This window comes from Mus pahari, chromosome 3 (genome assembly GCF_900095145.1).
Source record: "Mus pahari chromosome 3, PAHARI_EIJ_v1.1, whole genome shotgun sequence".
Taxonomy (NCBI): Eukaryota; Metazoa; Chordata; class Mammalia; order Rodentia; family Muridae; genus Mus; species Mus pahari.
The window spans coordinates 96,225,581-96,239,691 of record NC_034592.1 but is presented as its reverse complement, the minus strand read 5'-3'; the positions used below and the strand labels follow the sequence as shown (position 1 = coordinate 96,239,691).

Below are 14,111 nucleotides of genomic sequence, written 5' to 3'. Positions count from 1 at the left end.
GGTCCTGGCCTTCCCCTGTGCTGGGTCATATAAAGTTTGCAAGACCAAGGGGCCTCTCTTCCCAATGATGGCCAATTAGGCCATCTTCTGCTACATATGCAGCTAGAGACACAAGCTCAGGGGGCACTGGTTAGTTCATATTGTTGTTGCACCTACAGCGTTGCAGCCCCCTACAGCTCCTTGGGTACTTTCTCTAGCTCCTCCATTGGGGGCCCTGTGTTCCATCCAATAGCTGATTGTGAGCATCCACTTCTGTGTTTGCCAGGCACTGGCATAGCCTCACAAGAGGCTATATCAGGGTCCCTTCAGCAGAATCTTGCTGGCATATGCATTAGTATCTGGGTTTGGTGGCTGATGATGGGATGGATCCCCGGGTGGGGTAGTCTCTGGATAGTCCATCCTTTCGTCTTAGCTCTAAATTTTGTCTCTGTACCTATATCCTTTCATGGGTATTTTGTTCCTTATTCTAAGGAGGAATGAAGTATCCACACGATGGTCNTCCTTCTTGNTTTTCTTGTGTTTTGCANAATGTATCTTGGGTATTCTAAGTTTCTGGGCTAATATCCGCTTATCAGTGAGTGCATATCTAGTGACTTCTTTTGTGTTTGGGTTACCTCACTAAGGATGATATCCTCCAGATACATATAAGGACAACATTTAATTGGGGTTGGCTTACAGGTTCAGAGGTTCAGTCTATTATCATCAAGAGGTGGGAGCATGGCAACATCTAGGCAGGCATGGTGCAGGCAGAGCTGAGTTCTACATCTTCATCTGAAGGCTCCTAGTAGAAGACTGACTTCCAGGCAACTAAGATTAGGGTCTTAAAGCCCACACCCATAGTGACACACCTACTCCAAGAGGGCCACACCTTCTAATAGTGCCACTCCCTGGGCCGAGCATACACAAACCATAACAGAGAGAGGTGCCAACATAGGTATACTTACTGTATCATTCATTTTGCATTGCTCCTGGGCAGGCTTATGACATAGAACCATTTGAAAAGGGATTAAAAACTAATCCGGGCACCACATGCACCAGACTATGTTCTGGTTAATAAGAAGAACAAAAGTTTTGCTTTAATGGAACTTTGTCTCTAGTAGGAAAAGTTAACAAGTACATAATAGAATTACCATTTGTGATGCTTGTTCAGCTTAATAAACAAACTAATGGGATATGGGGGACACGGTACAATCATCTAGGACCTCTGGGTGGATATATAATTCTAGTTATTATCTGCTATAAACAGGGCAGCTAGCCAGGCTCCTGGAAAAGCATCATCTGAGCCAGATCCTAAAGAGTGACAGGCAGAGGGTAAGGCTGCTCAGAGTCCCTAGTGCACAGAAGGATTCTGACTCCTTTCCAAGAGAGGAAAGGTCAGAGTACTCGAATATAAAAAGCAATAAGTAAAGTAGTACAACATAAAGATAGAGAGGGAGCGAGGCCCCTAGGGGATAAGCAGGTCTCACCGGGGAGCATGGTTTTATTCTGAGCGCAGTCTCTATGAACCAGAGGGACCAGGGCACTGATAAGGGGGCTGGAGTCAGGCAAGAAGCTTGTCAGATAGAGGAAGATTCCCGATTAGACATACTGTGATCTGTGTCCTAGTTTCCTCTTGCTTCCAAGGTTTAAGTATAAGTGTCTTGCTTGAGTTGAGTAAACAATTCAGTTGAGGCAACCGAATTTTCAGGTTTGAGGTCTGATTTGACATCTCTCCGGAGCAGCGGGTTTGATGTACAGCAAGCAAGACACTTTACATCCTGCAACCCTGAGAGAAGCAGTAATCAGAGGTGGGGGGGGGGGGGCGGTACCACAAAGCCACTAGGACTTGTAACCAGAAAGGAAAAGACTCATCCTGGACTTTTCCTCTGAGGAACCCTTGACTGGTTGCTATTTTTGATCTAGGCAGCAGAGATGAAAGCAGTGCATGAAGCTGAAGGGAAAGCTGAATCTGAGAAGGCCGAGTGAGTTCCTGGTGGTGTGGGCTACCTGTGGTAGTTAAAACTTGACGGCGCCTGCCGTTCTACTGCTATGGTAAATAGAAAACCTGATTTCTATCAATGCGGGCCACAGGTATTCTATAAGCCCTGGCTGCTGCTGCTGCTGCTCCTCCTCCTCCTCCTCCTCCTCTTTGCCTTCACTTTAATATACACTTATTAACTTACACTTATTAAAGTATATACACTTTATTAAAGTATATTAAAGTTTATATACACTTATTAACTTTTTAATTTCAATAGTACATCAAGGTTTCATTGACAAGACAATTACCAAATACCCACATTTAGCAACTTCATATAATTCTGATGGTGGATAATCTGGGGTATTTATTGAATACCTATTACATGGCAGGCCTTTGCTTTGCTTTTTTAGACACCACATTTAATTCCTGTCCAAGTTTATAGGTGTACGTAAGATTGCTAATCCTAAGAGAGTTAAGTCTAATTCCAAAATAGCACAAACTCATATTATAACCTATGTACATGTCAGATCATCAAAGTGGTCACTGCTCATCAAATATAGATTTCACGCCCAGGGAGTGGATTGATAAGGAGCAGGCTGGGCCTGCCTTTCTTCTACACACTGAGTAGCCCTCTCCTCTGTAGCATGGAAGACAGAGAAAAGGAAGACAAAATCAAGGAGGAGGGGCAAGCAGAGTACCCGTGGGCAGACATGACAGTAAAGAAGACGAGACGGCGCGGTCAGAAGGCCGAGAAGCCAGAAGCCTTCATGGCCAACTTCTTCAAAGGACTGGAGATTTATCAGACCAAGTTACTGGTGAGCTCGCCAGCCCTCATCCCTTCCTACTGGAGGGGCTGGCCCAGCGGACCTCAGAGCTGGCCGCTGATCTGTGTCCCTTTTCCTTAGACACGCTTCCTCCACATCCTCATTCCCATTCTCTTCCTCTTCCTGTTTCTCTTGTATTGAAGAAAATGGAGGGTTACCTAGACATCACCCCCAAGCAAATGTATTGTACATTGTGTGGGGACTCAGCTGATCCTGATCCAAAATTTCAGTCATTCAATCTATTGGGATAAAGACAAAAAGGTTCCTATATTAGGCTATGTTACTCAACTAGCCCCAAACATTGTTACTGTAGTTGTACAAGCAAGCCTCAGCATAGTATGTGAATTATTTTTCTGATAAGTTGCCCCTTGAGATCCACTTGCTGCTCAACCAAGATTACACTTTAGTTGGCACCATCAATGAAGCCCCTAGGCAGTGTCCAATTCTCCCCAGCAACCAAGGTCCATCTTCCAAGAGCTGAGTTTCCCAGGGAAGACAGCAGTGCAGAGAAGGGTATACTCTGAAAAGTAGGTGAAGGGTGTGATTCTGAGTCAGGTAAGAGCTCTGGGCCACAGTCTGGCTGCACTGTGTACAGGGGAGGGGACTGCTTGGCCCTCTGCCGATGGCATGTTGAGAGGTCTGGGTTACTGTGACATAGTTCACAGTAAGGTTCCCTCAGATATGCTCTTAAACCATTTTTAAGTTGTCAACATTTCTAGTTCCCCTCAAACAGCCATGCCTGTGCATCCAAGGCCATCGCTGCCCTGCAAGAGTGGAAACTGAAGCATTGATTCCTGTCAGGCTCTTCCCAGGGCTCATCTTCCTGTGTCAGAAAGGGAGGTCTCCTTCCCACCACTGCTCTTCTACCTCTGCGTATGCTTTTCTTTCAGCACTACCTGGCCAGGAATTTCTACAACCTGAGGTTCCTTGCTCTGTTTGTAGCCTTCGCTATCAACTTCATCCTGCTTTTCTATAAGGTGATACTCCATTGAGGGGTTGTTGGCTAAATATACAACAGACTGAGCATGCTGTACACGGGGGGGAAAACTATAACCAAACTTTTACACATAATTGGAGCAAAAAGTTAGTGTCCAAGAAAGTTTCTAAGACACTGACTTCTAAAAAAAAAAAAGAGTGCAATGTTTAGCAATGGGAGAAATGTAGAGAAATGCAGAGAATGTAAGAAAAGCAAATTAGGGGGCCGTTTCAACAGTCTGGATTCCTATTTGATTTAGTCTCTAAATACTGAGCATACCCCGTATGCTAGATGCCATGATAGGAACTATGGAGCATTTTTAAATAAATAGTGAGTGCATGTCTTTCCTTGAGGAGTAAGCTGAGAATAGAACCCATCCATGTTGACACATATGAGGAACCATGAAGGAAAAACTAGTAAGAGTTAGGCACAGAGGTTCCCCTCACCATAATGGAAGACTTTGAACACCGGTGAGTGGGTCTTGCATGATGCCAGCATGGAAATGTGTTTTAATAAATTAAAGACCCATCCTGACATAGTCTGCTTTAAAATGTACAAACAAACTTTCTGCTGATTCTTGATTAAAACTAGCAATTCAATTTGTTATAAGACAGTATTTTCTCTATCTTCAGTTTGGCAAACTACTAAGTTTTGTTGCCCATAGAAGTAGAGTGGTAGTGTGGTCATCTATAGTAAGGTGTATGTAGCTTGGTTTGAAACATATTAAGGTTGAGAGAAATCCAGCTATCTAGGAGGATACAGCCTGCAGACACTTGGAGCTACAGGATAAAAGCTTGGGGTGAGGGGTGTAGAACAGAGAGTTATTTGTAGGAACAGAAGGGGAATCCATGAATGAAAGAAAGAACAGAAAAGATGGAATGTGTGTAAATGGTGCTTGTGATCCACATGGACCTGTTGCTGCCTCCTCTCACCATAGGATTACTGATAGTAAAAGGTCCATTATTTATTTATTTATTTATTTATTTATTTATTTATTTGCTGTCTTTTCAAGAGATAGATTTTGTCTCTACCTCATTCTTACTTGCAGCTATTAGAAACATTGGGGATTATTATCCGTAAGTTATATAAAGGACCCATTTACTCCACAGGTAATGCTGGGCTTGATAGCATATGTATATATTAATATAAACTGTAGGAAGAGCCTAGTGACTGAGGTACCTTCTGACGGTGGTGGGTATGTGTCTTGAGCCAGGTCACTGAAGAACCTTTAGAGGAAGAGACAGAGGATGTTGCAAACCTGTGGCACTCCTTCAATGATGATGATGAGGAAGAAGCGATGGTATTCTTTGTTCTTCAGGAGAGCACTGGTTATATGGCACCGACACTGCGGGCTCTGGCCATTGTCCACACCGTCATCTCTCTGGTCTGTGTGGTGGGCTATTACTGCCTGAAGGTGAGCATTCTAGCCATCTGGCACTCTCTTTTCTGACTCCTTGAGGAAGAAGTGTCATCAGCACTTAGTCTCCTAAGATGCTAGGAGAGTAAAGCTGGTGGGACATGATGAGTACTGCCACCCCCAAGCTGCTTACGACTGCAGGATCTCAATCACGGACTTGAGGCTTTTGAATGAGAATCTGTGAAGTGAGCTATGGACAAAGCTAATTCTTGCTGTAGGAGAAGCACTTCAAGTACCTCTTAGTATCTGAGTCACCAGGCTAGGGCACAAGTGAAATTAGCCGTGAGAGCTTGTGATCTTTGAGTTGCCATCGGATTCTTTTTTTATAAATGTACCTTTCCATTAGACTGGAACCATTTGATACCTGAGATGGATCTCAATGATGTATTTCTGTTTCAGTTATCTATGTAACAAGCCACTCCACACTTGGTTTGAAGGACCAACATTTTCTCTCTCTGATTCTGAGGTCTGATGGGACACAATCCGTCACTCCTCTGTTCCATGGGAAAGGGCTTTGTCTGCAGCCTTTTGGGAGCTCAAGTAGGTGAAAATGGCAAAGCTATTTCTGAGCCTAGCACCTTAGCAGATGACCAGTCAGGAAGTGAGTCTTAGTTGGAGTAGTGAGAATCCATCTCCTCCTTTTCCCATGGAGACAGAGTCTCTCTCTCCCCATGGCCTCTCTATGTATCTCTGCAGTATGAATGACTTAGGATTTCCCTAAGGATCACAGAAGTAGAAGCTACTATCCCCTCTTAAGAAATAGACTTGGAAATGCCACATTGTCAGGGTCACTTTCTGCATACTCTATTGGTTAAAGCAAGTCATGTGATGGCCAAGATTCACAGTTGTGTTTGGAAGTTGTTCAAGTCATGAACCAGGAAGCATGGTTCATTTGGGTGATCTTTAGAAACCATTGAAGGGACATCAATCTTCAACTATTCAATTGTGTGTTCGGTATTCATTTCTATTTCGAGACCATGATTGTAAAAGTTACTTTTCTTGTTGCTGTAAAGATGCTTGTCTTATTTTGGATCACAGCTTGAGGGTACAGTCCACCTTGGTGGGGAAGATACAGCAGGGAGAGGAGGTCTCGCTGTGGCAACTGGAAGGTGTTGGTCACATGACATTCACAGAAAACAGAAAAGGCTGGGGCTCCACTCACTCTCTCTCTCCTTTTTATTCAGTTCAGGACTCAAACCCCATGAGATGTTACTACCTACATGTCAGGGTGTATCTTTCCTCATCAGTTGAACATCTCTGGGAACAGCCTCACAGTATGGTGTTTGAGACAAGGTTCAACAGCTAAGAGTACATGCTGCTCTTCCAAAGGACCTGGGTTTGAGTCATAGCACCTGCATGGCAGCTCATGACCACCTCTAACTCTAGTTTCAGGGGATCTGATGGGTTTTTTTTTTTCTGGCCTCCATGAGCAATGGCATGCAAATGGTGCACAGACATACATGCATATGTTTAAAATATACATCAAATCCCAGTATAAAGGATTCCTGCCATTACATGAGAAGGCTGGTTGTGGCAGGTCTTGAGGAAAAGTACATTAGACACAAACCTTTAGTTAATGAATGTCTTGTCACCTGTAGGTACCTTTGGTGGTATTCAAAAGGGAGAAAGAAATTGCCAGGAAGCTGGAGTTTGATGGCCTCTATATTACTGAACAGCCATCTGAAGATGACATCAAGGGGCAGTGGGACCGCTTGGTGATCAACACGCCGTAAGTGCCCCTCATTCCAACCCTATAAAAGCAGCCACATCTGTGTCATCACCATGAGAAAATGGCACACTCTAATACCAGTCCATTCACAGTTATGAGAGTTGCAAGATAAAGTACTGTATGAGAGTAAAAAAAAAAAGTAGGAGTGAACATATAAGCAAAGATGACCACGTTAAGACTTTTCCAATTAAGGTACACATATCAGATATTACCCTGATTCCAGGGGAAGAAATTACTTCCTGATCAAAGGCGATTAAGGAAACTGAGAGGCAGGTCTATAAAGAAACAACCAAATGAATCAACCTCTAGGAAAGGAAGGCTTTGGGGAAAATAACATGAGCAATAAAAACCCAGTGTCTGCCCCTGCCTGCCCTGTGAGCCCTGCCCATCTCCTTATACAAGGACGAACAACAAACGTGGTTTTTCTCAACTTTTGCCATTAAATTACAGACATTTTGGACAGCATTAAATAATCTAATAGTTTGAGAAGTGTTCTGTGCGGTCATCCAGGACATGTGAGTTTGGAACAGTGTGATTCAGTGTGAAAGTGCTAGTGGAAGAGGCAGTTGTTTCTAGAACTTACCTGGGACAATGAAATAACTACAGCACACTACAGCATTCCAAGAAGGAGCTCAGCCAGTCCTGCTTCTGTGTGAGCAGGGGAATCCATCAACAGTCCAACCATTGTAAACGCTGACTACTTCTTCACAGGAGAGGTGGCATGGGATGGGGCAATTCTGTCATTAGCGCGACTCTCTTAACTATATATCGGGCACAGATACCTTTTCTCTTCTTACAGTTTAGTTCTAAATTAAATGACACATAATGTAATATCTACTTATTTTATGGGAAGAGTGTTGTAATTCAACACATATATGCAATGTATATTATCAAACCAGGGGTAACTGGCATTTCTGCGTACTCAAATTCTATCACTTCTGGTACTAGAGACCTTTTTATTTTCTCTAGGTATTTTGAATTGATAATTAGTTGTTGTAGGCTATTATTTGTCCTTTTGTGTTACATAGAATCACTGAGTCTTGGTGCCTATTATCTACTCTGAGTTTTGCCATTTTCTATTATGAGGCACACATACACAAGTACCTACAAAATAGGGACAATCATGAAAACCCTGTATTACCCTCCCAGTCATGTCCCCCCCCAACCCCACCTAACATATTCACTAATATCCATTAGTGGTTAATGATATTAATCTTTAGTTATTAGTGCTACTATTTATGGACTTGTTATCTTTCTTTAACTTACATTTTAGCCTCTTCCTTGTCCCGAAACATTACTTTACTTTAAATATTCTGAACTCAGTGAAAACGGAGTTGTCATACTATGTAAGTTACACTCTTGAGGACCTTTATCTGCCATTGTGTTGTTTCTGATTCTCTGTGAGGTCACCTGTGATGACAAGTTGTCCTCCAAACTATAACATTTTCCATGTAACTGCATGTACAAGATACTATTTATCCATTTTCCTGACTGTAGATTTTTTTTCAGCTGATTGTGGTGCTCACTATTACAAACAGCACTAGCATAAAATCCCTTTATCTGTACACAAGTAAAAGAGCCCTTCTCTCCAAAGGAAATTTGCTCAAGAATAGGCTATGGAAAAATACTTGTTTCAGTATACATTATACACAGCGCTATAGAGAAAGTTTCTACCTGTTGCCAGCACTTGTGACTGTCACATGATTTTGGTGACAGGGATGTAAGGGCACCTTGTTGTATGTTCCCTAATAACTAAAAAGGCTAAGGATTTCAGTATATCCTTTAAGCATTTTTTCTGCAAGTCTATTCCGTAGGCCATATTTTAAGCATGTAGCCAAATAAAAATATATGGCCCACCTTTAAGGAACTTCTTGACCTTAGCCCTAGTGAGGGGGCTAGACAGGGATGTAAGAGAGCTTGTTATATATCCCAGGGCAACCTACACTGCTCCATCTCCCCAGACACTGTCAGTCACAGAATGGGAAGCAGACATTCATTTCCTTCTGAATATTGTTTCTGTTGTATACTGCAATCCAAGGAAAGGTCAAGAAACAGCTGGATTTGTATCCCCAGAGGAACAGCAGAAGGGATTCAGGAGGCCCACTAGGCTGTGGTAGAGACTTGTCCTAGAGCACGACACCAGGGTTGGGGTGGGGGAGGATGGGGGCGTGCAAAGCAGAATGGGTTTTCAAAACAAAAACCAATATATGTTTCTTGCTAGCCTGTTATCCTGACTCCTTTTTTTAACCAACATTTTGAGATAGAAACTAGAGAGGCTTCCCAAGTGTCTCAGAGCTGATAAAAAGCAGTAGAACTGTAAGGCAGGAAGGAGTCCAGGATGACTCTGAACTTCAGGCAGGGTTGAAAGTCTTCAGAGGGACGGACAGAAACCTGAGAACACAGCTCTGGACATTCAAACTGGGAAGTTTCTTGATGTGTTTGCCTTGAAGTTAGTAATTAAGTAGCTGTCTTTTTCATCTTTGCTTTCAGATCTTTTCCTAATAACTACTGGGACAAGTTTGTGAAGAGAAAGGTATGCCTTGTCAGGAGGGGGAAGGGGGGAGGTCTATGTTATCCATATACTAACGTGAGTAAATGTGCCGTCAGGCTTAAGGTACCTGGAGGAGACTCGGCTGCAGGAGAGTTTGGACATGTGGGCTGTCCGCTTTGCTCACATCCCAGCTGCCTTCAGCACTTGCACACAACCTGCACTGCTTTCTCCACATAAGGCTTCGCTTCTCTCCAAAGAGACACTAGCTTATAAAGAAGTTTCCACTTAACTGTCCTTATCTCTTTAGTTTTCTCTACGGGTTGGTTACTTTTTTCTTTATCTGCCAGTTTTGAATACTATCTTGTTTAACCCTTTGAAGAAGCTTAACAAGGCTCTCAAGACCTCAAAGCTAGAGAAATGTTAGGGGGTGTGTCCAGCCACAGCCCATGATCTCATTTCTCTGCCTTAGGTGATCAACAAGTATGGAGATCTCTATGGAGCAGAGCGCATTGCTGAACTCCTGGGTTTGGACAAAAATGCCCTTGACTTTAGCCCAGTAGAAGAGGCCAAAGCAGAGGCGGCATCTCTGGTGTCATGGTACAGATCTGAGGAGCTCAAGTCCAAGTGGCAAAGATAAATTCTTTGTTTCCCATTCCTCTCCAGTGAGCTAGAGGGGAAAGTACAAGCATGTCTTTTGTTCTCTTGCAAATTAGGAGAGACTGCTTTCAAGGATTTCATGGGCAATCAATCTATATGTCCCAAAGACTAATGTTTTGGGGAGCATGATTCAAACCATTCTGTCTCTCTGGAAAATCTATATAACTTGATAAAAAGTCAAAACTGTGTTTATGTTATTAACCTTAAGGAAATCCCCCCTTTATTAAACAGTTAAACTAACACTGACATTTATAAGTTATGAAACTATTGTTCCTCTTTAGGCTAAGTTCCATCGACATGAAGTACCATATTTGGAAGCTAGGGGTGGTTTTCACTGACAACGTAAGTATAGTACCAGAAACAAACAACAAACAAGGTCTTATATTCCAAGTCAGGGATCTCACTGGTTGCCACAAGGAATGAGCCAGCCCTGAACTTTCTTGCCAGCTTCCCTGGGTAGCCATGGATCAGAAGCCTGTGCGGTGCTGAGGGTCCCTTGTACAGTAGTGTAATGTGAATGGGTCTCTACTGGAAGACCTTGGGACAACTTATAGCACCCCAGTACCTATGCACCCTTTTAGTCATATTGTTCCCCCAAATGAGGGAAAGATGGTTGAATGAGTCCATCATATTATCAATGCCTGAAAAGTCTGACAATTTTTTCCCATTTCTACAGTCCTTTCTCTACCTTGCCTGGTACACAACCATGTCTGTCCTGGGCCACTACAACAACTTCTTCTTTGCTGCTCATCTGTTGGATATTGCCATGGGCTTTAAGACTTTGAGGACGATCCTGTCATCTGTAACTCACAATGGCAAACAGGTATTGGGTTTATACTAACTTGGAACAAAATGTATAGAAATGAAAAAAAAATAAAGGTAGTATGTTTGTGTATGTCAGAAAATTTATCATAGTGTGTAAAGCTTCTTTCTCAGCCAAACACTTGAACTACTAACAGCTGTTTTTGTAAAACTATAGCCAAGTGAGGATGGACATTAAGGTTAGGACCACCTAGGAGAATAAGGATGTGTTGAGCAAAGTAATGGATATATCAGAATCACTTTGGGAACCTTTTATGGACCTAACCCTTCCTCCATGGCTCTAATTCACCTCCTGGAAGATAACAAATACATAGATATATAAATACACACACACACACACACACACACACACACACACACACACATACATATCTCAGGTACTTCTGACATGTGTTCCTAATAACAAGTTAATGGGTATACTTTTTATATACATTTACACATAATATGGATACATACATAATGTGCACATCTACATGGCTAAACAAAGAATTGACTTGGGCCATGTGCAGAAGACTGGATACAGCAATGACTATAGACATTAAAAACCTCTAATGGAGTCTCCATATTTGCAAATCCAAACTGCTCAGCGTTTTCTTCCTCACTAATACAGTTAGATGTGTATAGGACATAGTTCATCATACTTCTAAACTTCTGTATGGGACAGAAATACAAGAAAGTTAAAATGTGCCAAGCTTTTGCCACACCTCAGGTACTGCGTCACAACCACCTTGTAAGCTAGATGTTAATCTCAGAGAATGCAAACTGAGAGGCAGTGTTGCCCTAAGACCACAGAGTTGATATGTGGCTGAGCGTAGATCCCACAAGCCTTTTGCTTTCCTTTGGTATAAAGCCCCAGTTCTCCCTCCTGTCTAAAGCACTTCCTATTAGTTCTGTCCCCCAAGATCTGAGTAACTTCATCCCTCAGGAGGCCAGCAATACATCTACTTTGGTGCTTACCTTAGCATATGTGCCCACTCCCTCTTTTATAGTTTCTTGAAGGCAAAATATCTGCACATTCATCTTTCCTCTAGCCCAGTATCTAGTCCCTGCTGGAATGGGCCAAATATGCAGGTCTCTTGGCCTCCTCATTCATGCTACTGAATTCTGGCCTCCCTATATAGCACAGAAGTAAACCTGTGCTGCTACACCACAGTGAACCTGGGCAGATGCCTTGGCTCAACCAATCGTAACCTTTACAATACCTTCAAGGAACTCCAGTAACTCAAAGCTGGGTGACTGTGTGGTTTACTGCTGTGATATAATACCACCGAGGGATAACTATAAGTCTGAGGAAACTTCAGGTGTTCTCAGTCGCAGCTTTAGAGTGGAAGCCTTGGCAAAGCTCTGTAAGCACAATGACGCTCTGCTCACAGAACCTTCCTCAGGATCCACAGGCCCATCCGCACTTCATGTTCAAAACCATACTCCAGGCGTTAGTGTGGTAGAGCTGCCTAACTAGATACTAGACAGGTGACTTCAAGTTTATGACTTCAGGCTCTCGAGAACATAAGTGTAATAGGAAAGTCCTGATGAGTTGGTCTCCTCTGAGGTTTCTCTCCTTGCTTCCTACACAGCTATTCTCAGATTGCCATTACCACTGTGCATATGTGTTTCACGTCATCTGGCTCCTAATCTCCTCTTCTAGTGACATAGTAAGATTAACCACACTTACTGCCTCATTCTCGTTTAACCTCTCTAAACACTGTCCCCAAATGGTCACATCCTGAGGTACTCCTAGTGGTTAGGACTCCACACATAAATGAGAGGGAGGATACAATTCAGCCTTGAACACTCCACCCATGGACACTGTCCTCCTGAGAAACAGGTCCTCTGTGGTCAGCAGTCAGAGCACGTCCCGATCTCCTTTACTCCTGGAGGGTCCAGGGGCCTCTTGGGACTGAAATTCTACTCCTCTGCATCTGTCCTCTCTCCCTCAGCTGGTTCTGACTGTTGGCCTCCTGGCTGTGGTTGTTTACCTCTACACTGTGGTGGCTTTCAACTTCTTCCGCAAGTTCTACAACAAAAGTGAAGATGAGGATGAACCGGATATGAAGTGTGACGACATGATGACGGTGAGCGCGCGTACCAGCCATGGTCACATAGCCGCTGTGGATGAGAAGAGCCTTGGAGGTGGCTAGCAGAACAAACAGCTGTGGCATTAGGGCAGAATAGAGACTCAGTGTCATCCATCCAGAAGAGGGAAGTGTCCTGGGAAGCTGGAGGGGGATGGGAGTGGGTGTCACCACCGTGGGAGCCAACGGGTACCAGCACTTCTCTCACTTTGAGGTGAGGGTTAGACAGATCGTGAGTGAGCACATCTAAATTTCATGGCAGAAAAGCTTTGGCTTTCATGTTTGAAAATTGGGAGTGAAGTTCCAAGGATCAGATCCTCATTTCAGCCATCCGCTGAAAACAGATACAGAAGGCTGAAGAACGTGGTACAGCAGGATAAGGGGTGTCTGTGAGATGAATAGGGCCTGTTAGGCCCTAGTGGGAAGAAAGGCACAGCTGGGAACAAAACACTGTAGACATAGCAGCACCACCTTCTAGACTTTATCATGGCCTAATTTCAGGGAAAGACATGCTAGGTATAGGTCTGTGAGCATTTCTCTATGAACAGGTAATGATTATTGGCTAAAACTTCCATTATGCTGTCTTGGGACAAGGACTCTCACAGGACAGCAATGCCATTCATTTATCAGATAACAAGTATAATTGGCAGCTGGTGTCAGGCTGCTCCTTGCTGTGCATTTGGCCTTTCTCTGAGCCTAAGCCTTCTGGGGAGGCAAAAGGATGAGGACGCCTGGCTGGATGAGGCAGTGCTCAGATAGCACAGACACATGTGCCAAAATCTATTTCAGGTTCAGTGTATTGAATGTTCCCTATCCAAAATTCTTGGGACCAGAAGTGCTTCCTATCGGGGTAGTAGCGGTATCTCTATATACTCTATGTCTTAAGAGTAGAACTAGAACATAAACGTGAAATTCATCTGCTTCCTATATATTTTACACCCAAAGTCTGAGAGTAATTTTCCACAGTGCATTTAGAATGCTTATAGTTTGCCCATGACTCATTACACAGAGTCAGGTGTTGAATTTTTCATCTGAGGTATCATGATAGCATTTGACCAGTTTTATGTTTAAAAGTATTCTGACTTCAGGTTAGGGATGTTCACCCCATACTTAAGATTCTATGGAAACCCTTTAGCAAATACACAGGGGATAAAGGAGAAGAA

At 43.2% G+C, this 14,111-nt stretch overlaps 1 protein-coding gene across 1 annotated transcript in view; it reads left to right on the top strand.

The window, feature by feature from the left end:
* Positions 1–14,111, top strand: part of Ryr3 (ryanodine receptor 3) — a 525,260-nt gene that overhangs the window by 505,621 nt on the left and 5,528 nt on the right. The window contains 10 exon segments of the mRNA XM_029536054.1: positions 1,903–1,961; positions 2,604–2,775; positions 3,675–3,761; positions 4,974–5,174; positions 6,776–6,906; positions 9,397–9,439; positions 9,867–9,994; positions 10,336–10,396; positions 10,731–10,877; positions 12,814–12,948. Coding sequence (XP_029391914.1) covers positions 1,903–1,961; positions 2,604–2,775; positions 3,675–3,761; positions 4,974–5,174; positions 6,776–6,906; positions 9,397–9,439; positions 9,867–9,994; positions 10,336–10,396; positions 10,731–10,877; positions 12,814–12,948 — 1,164 coding nt within the window.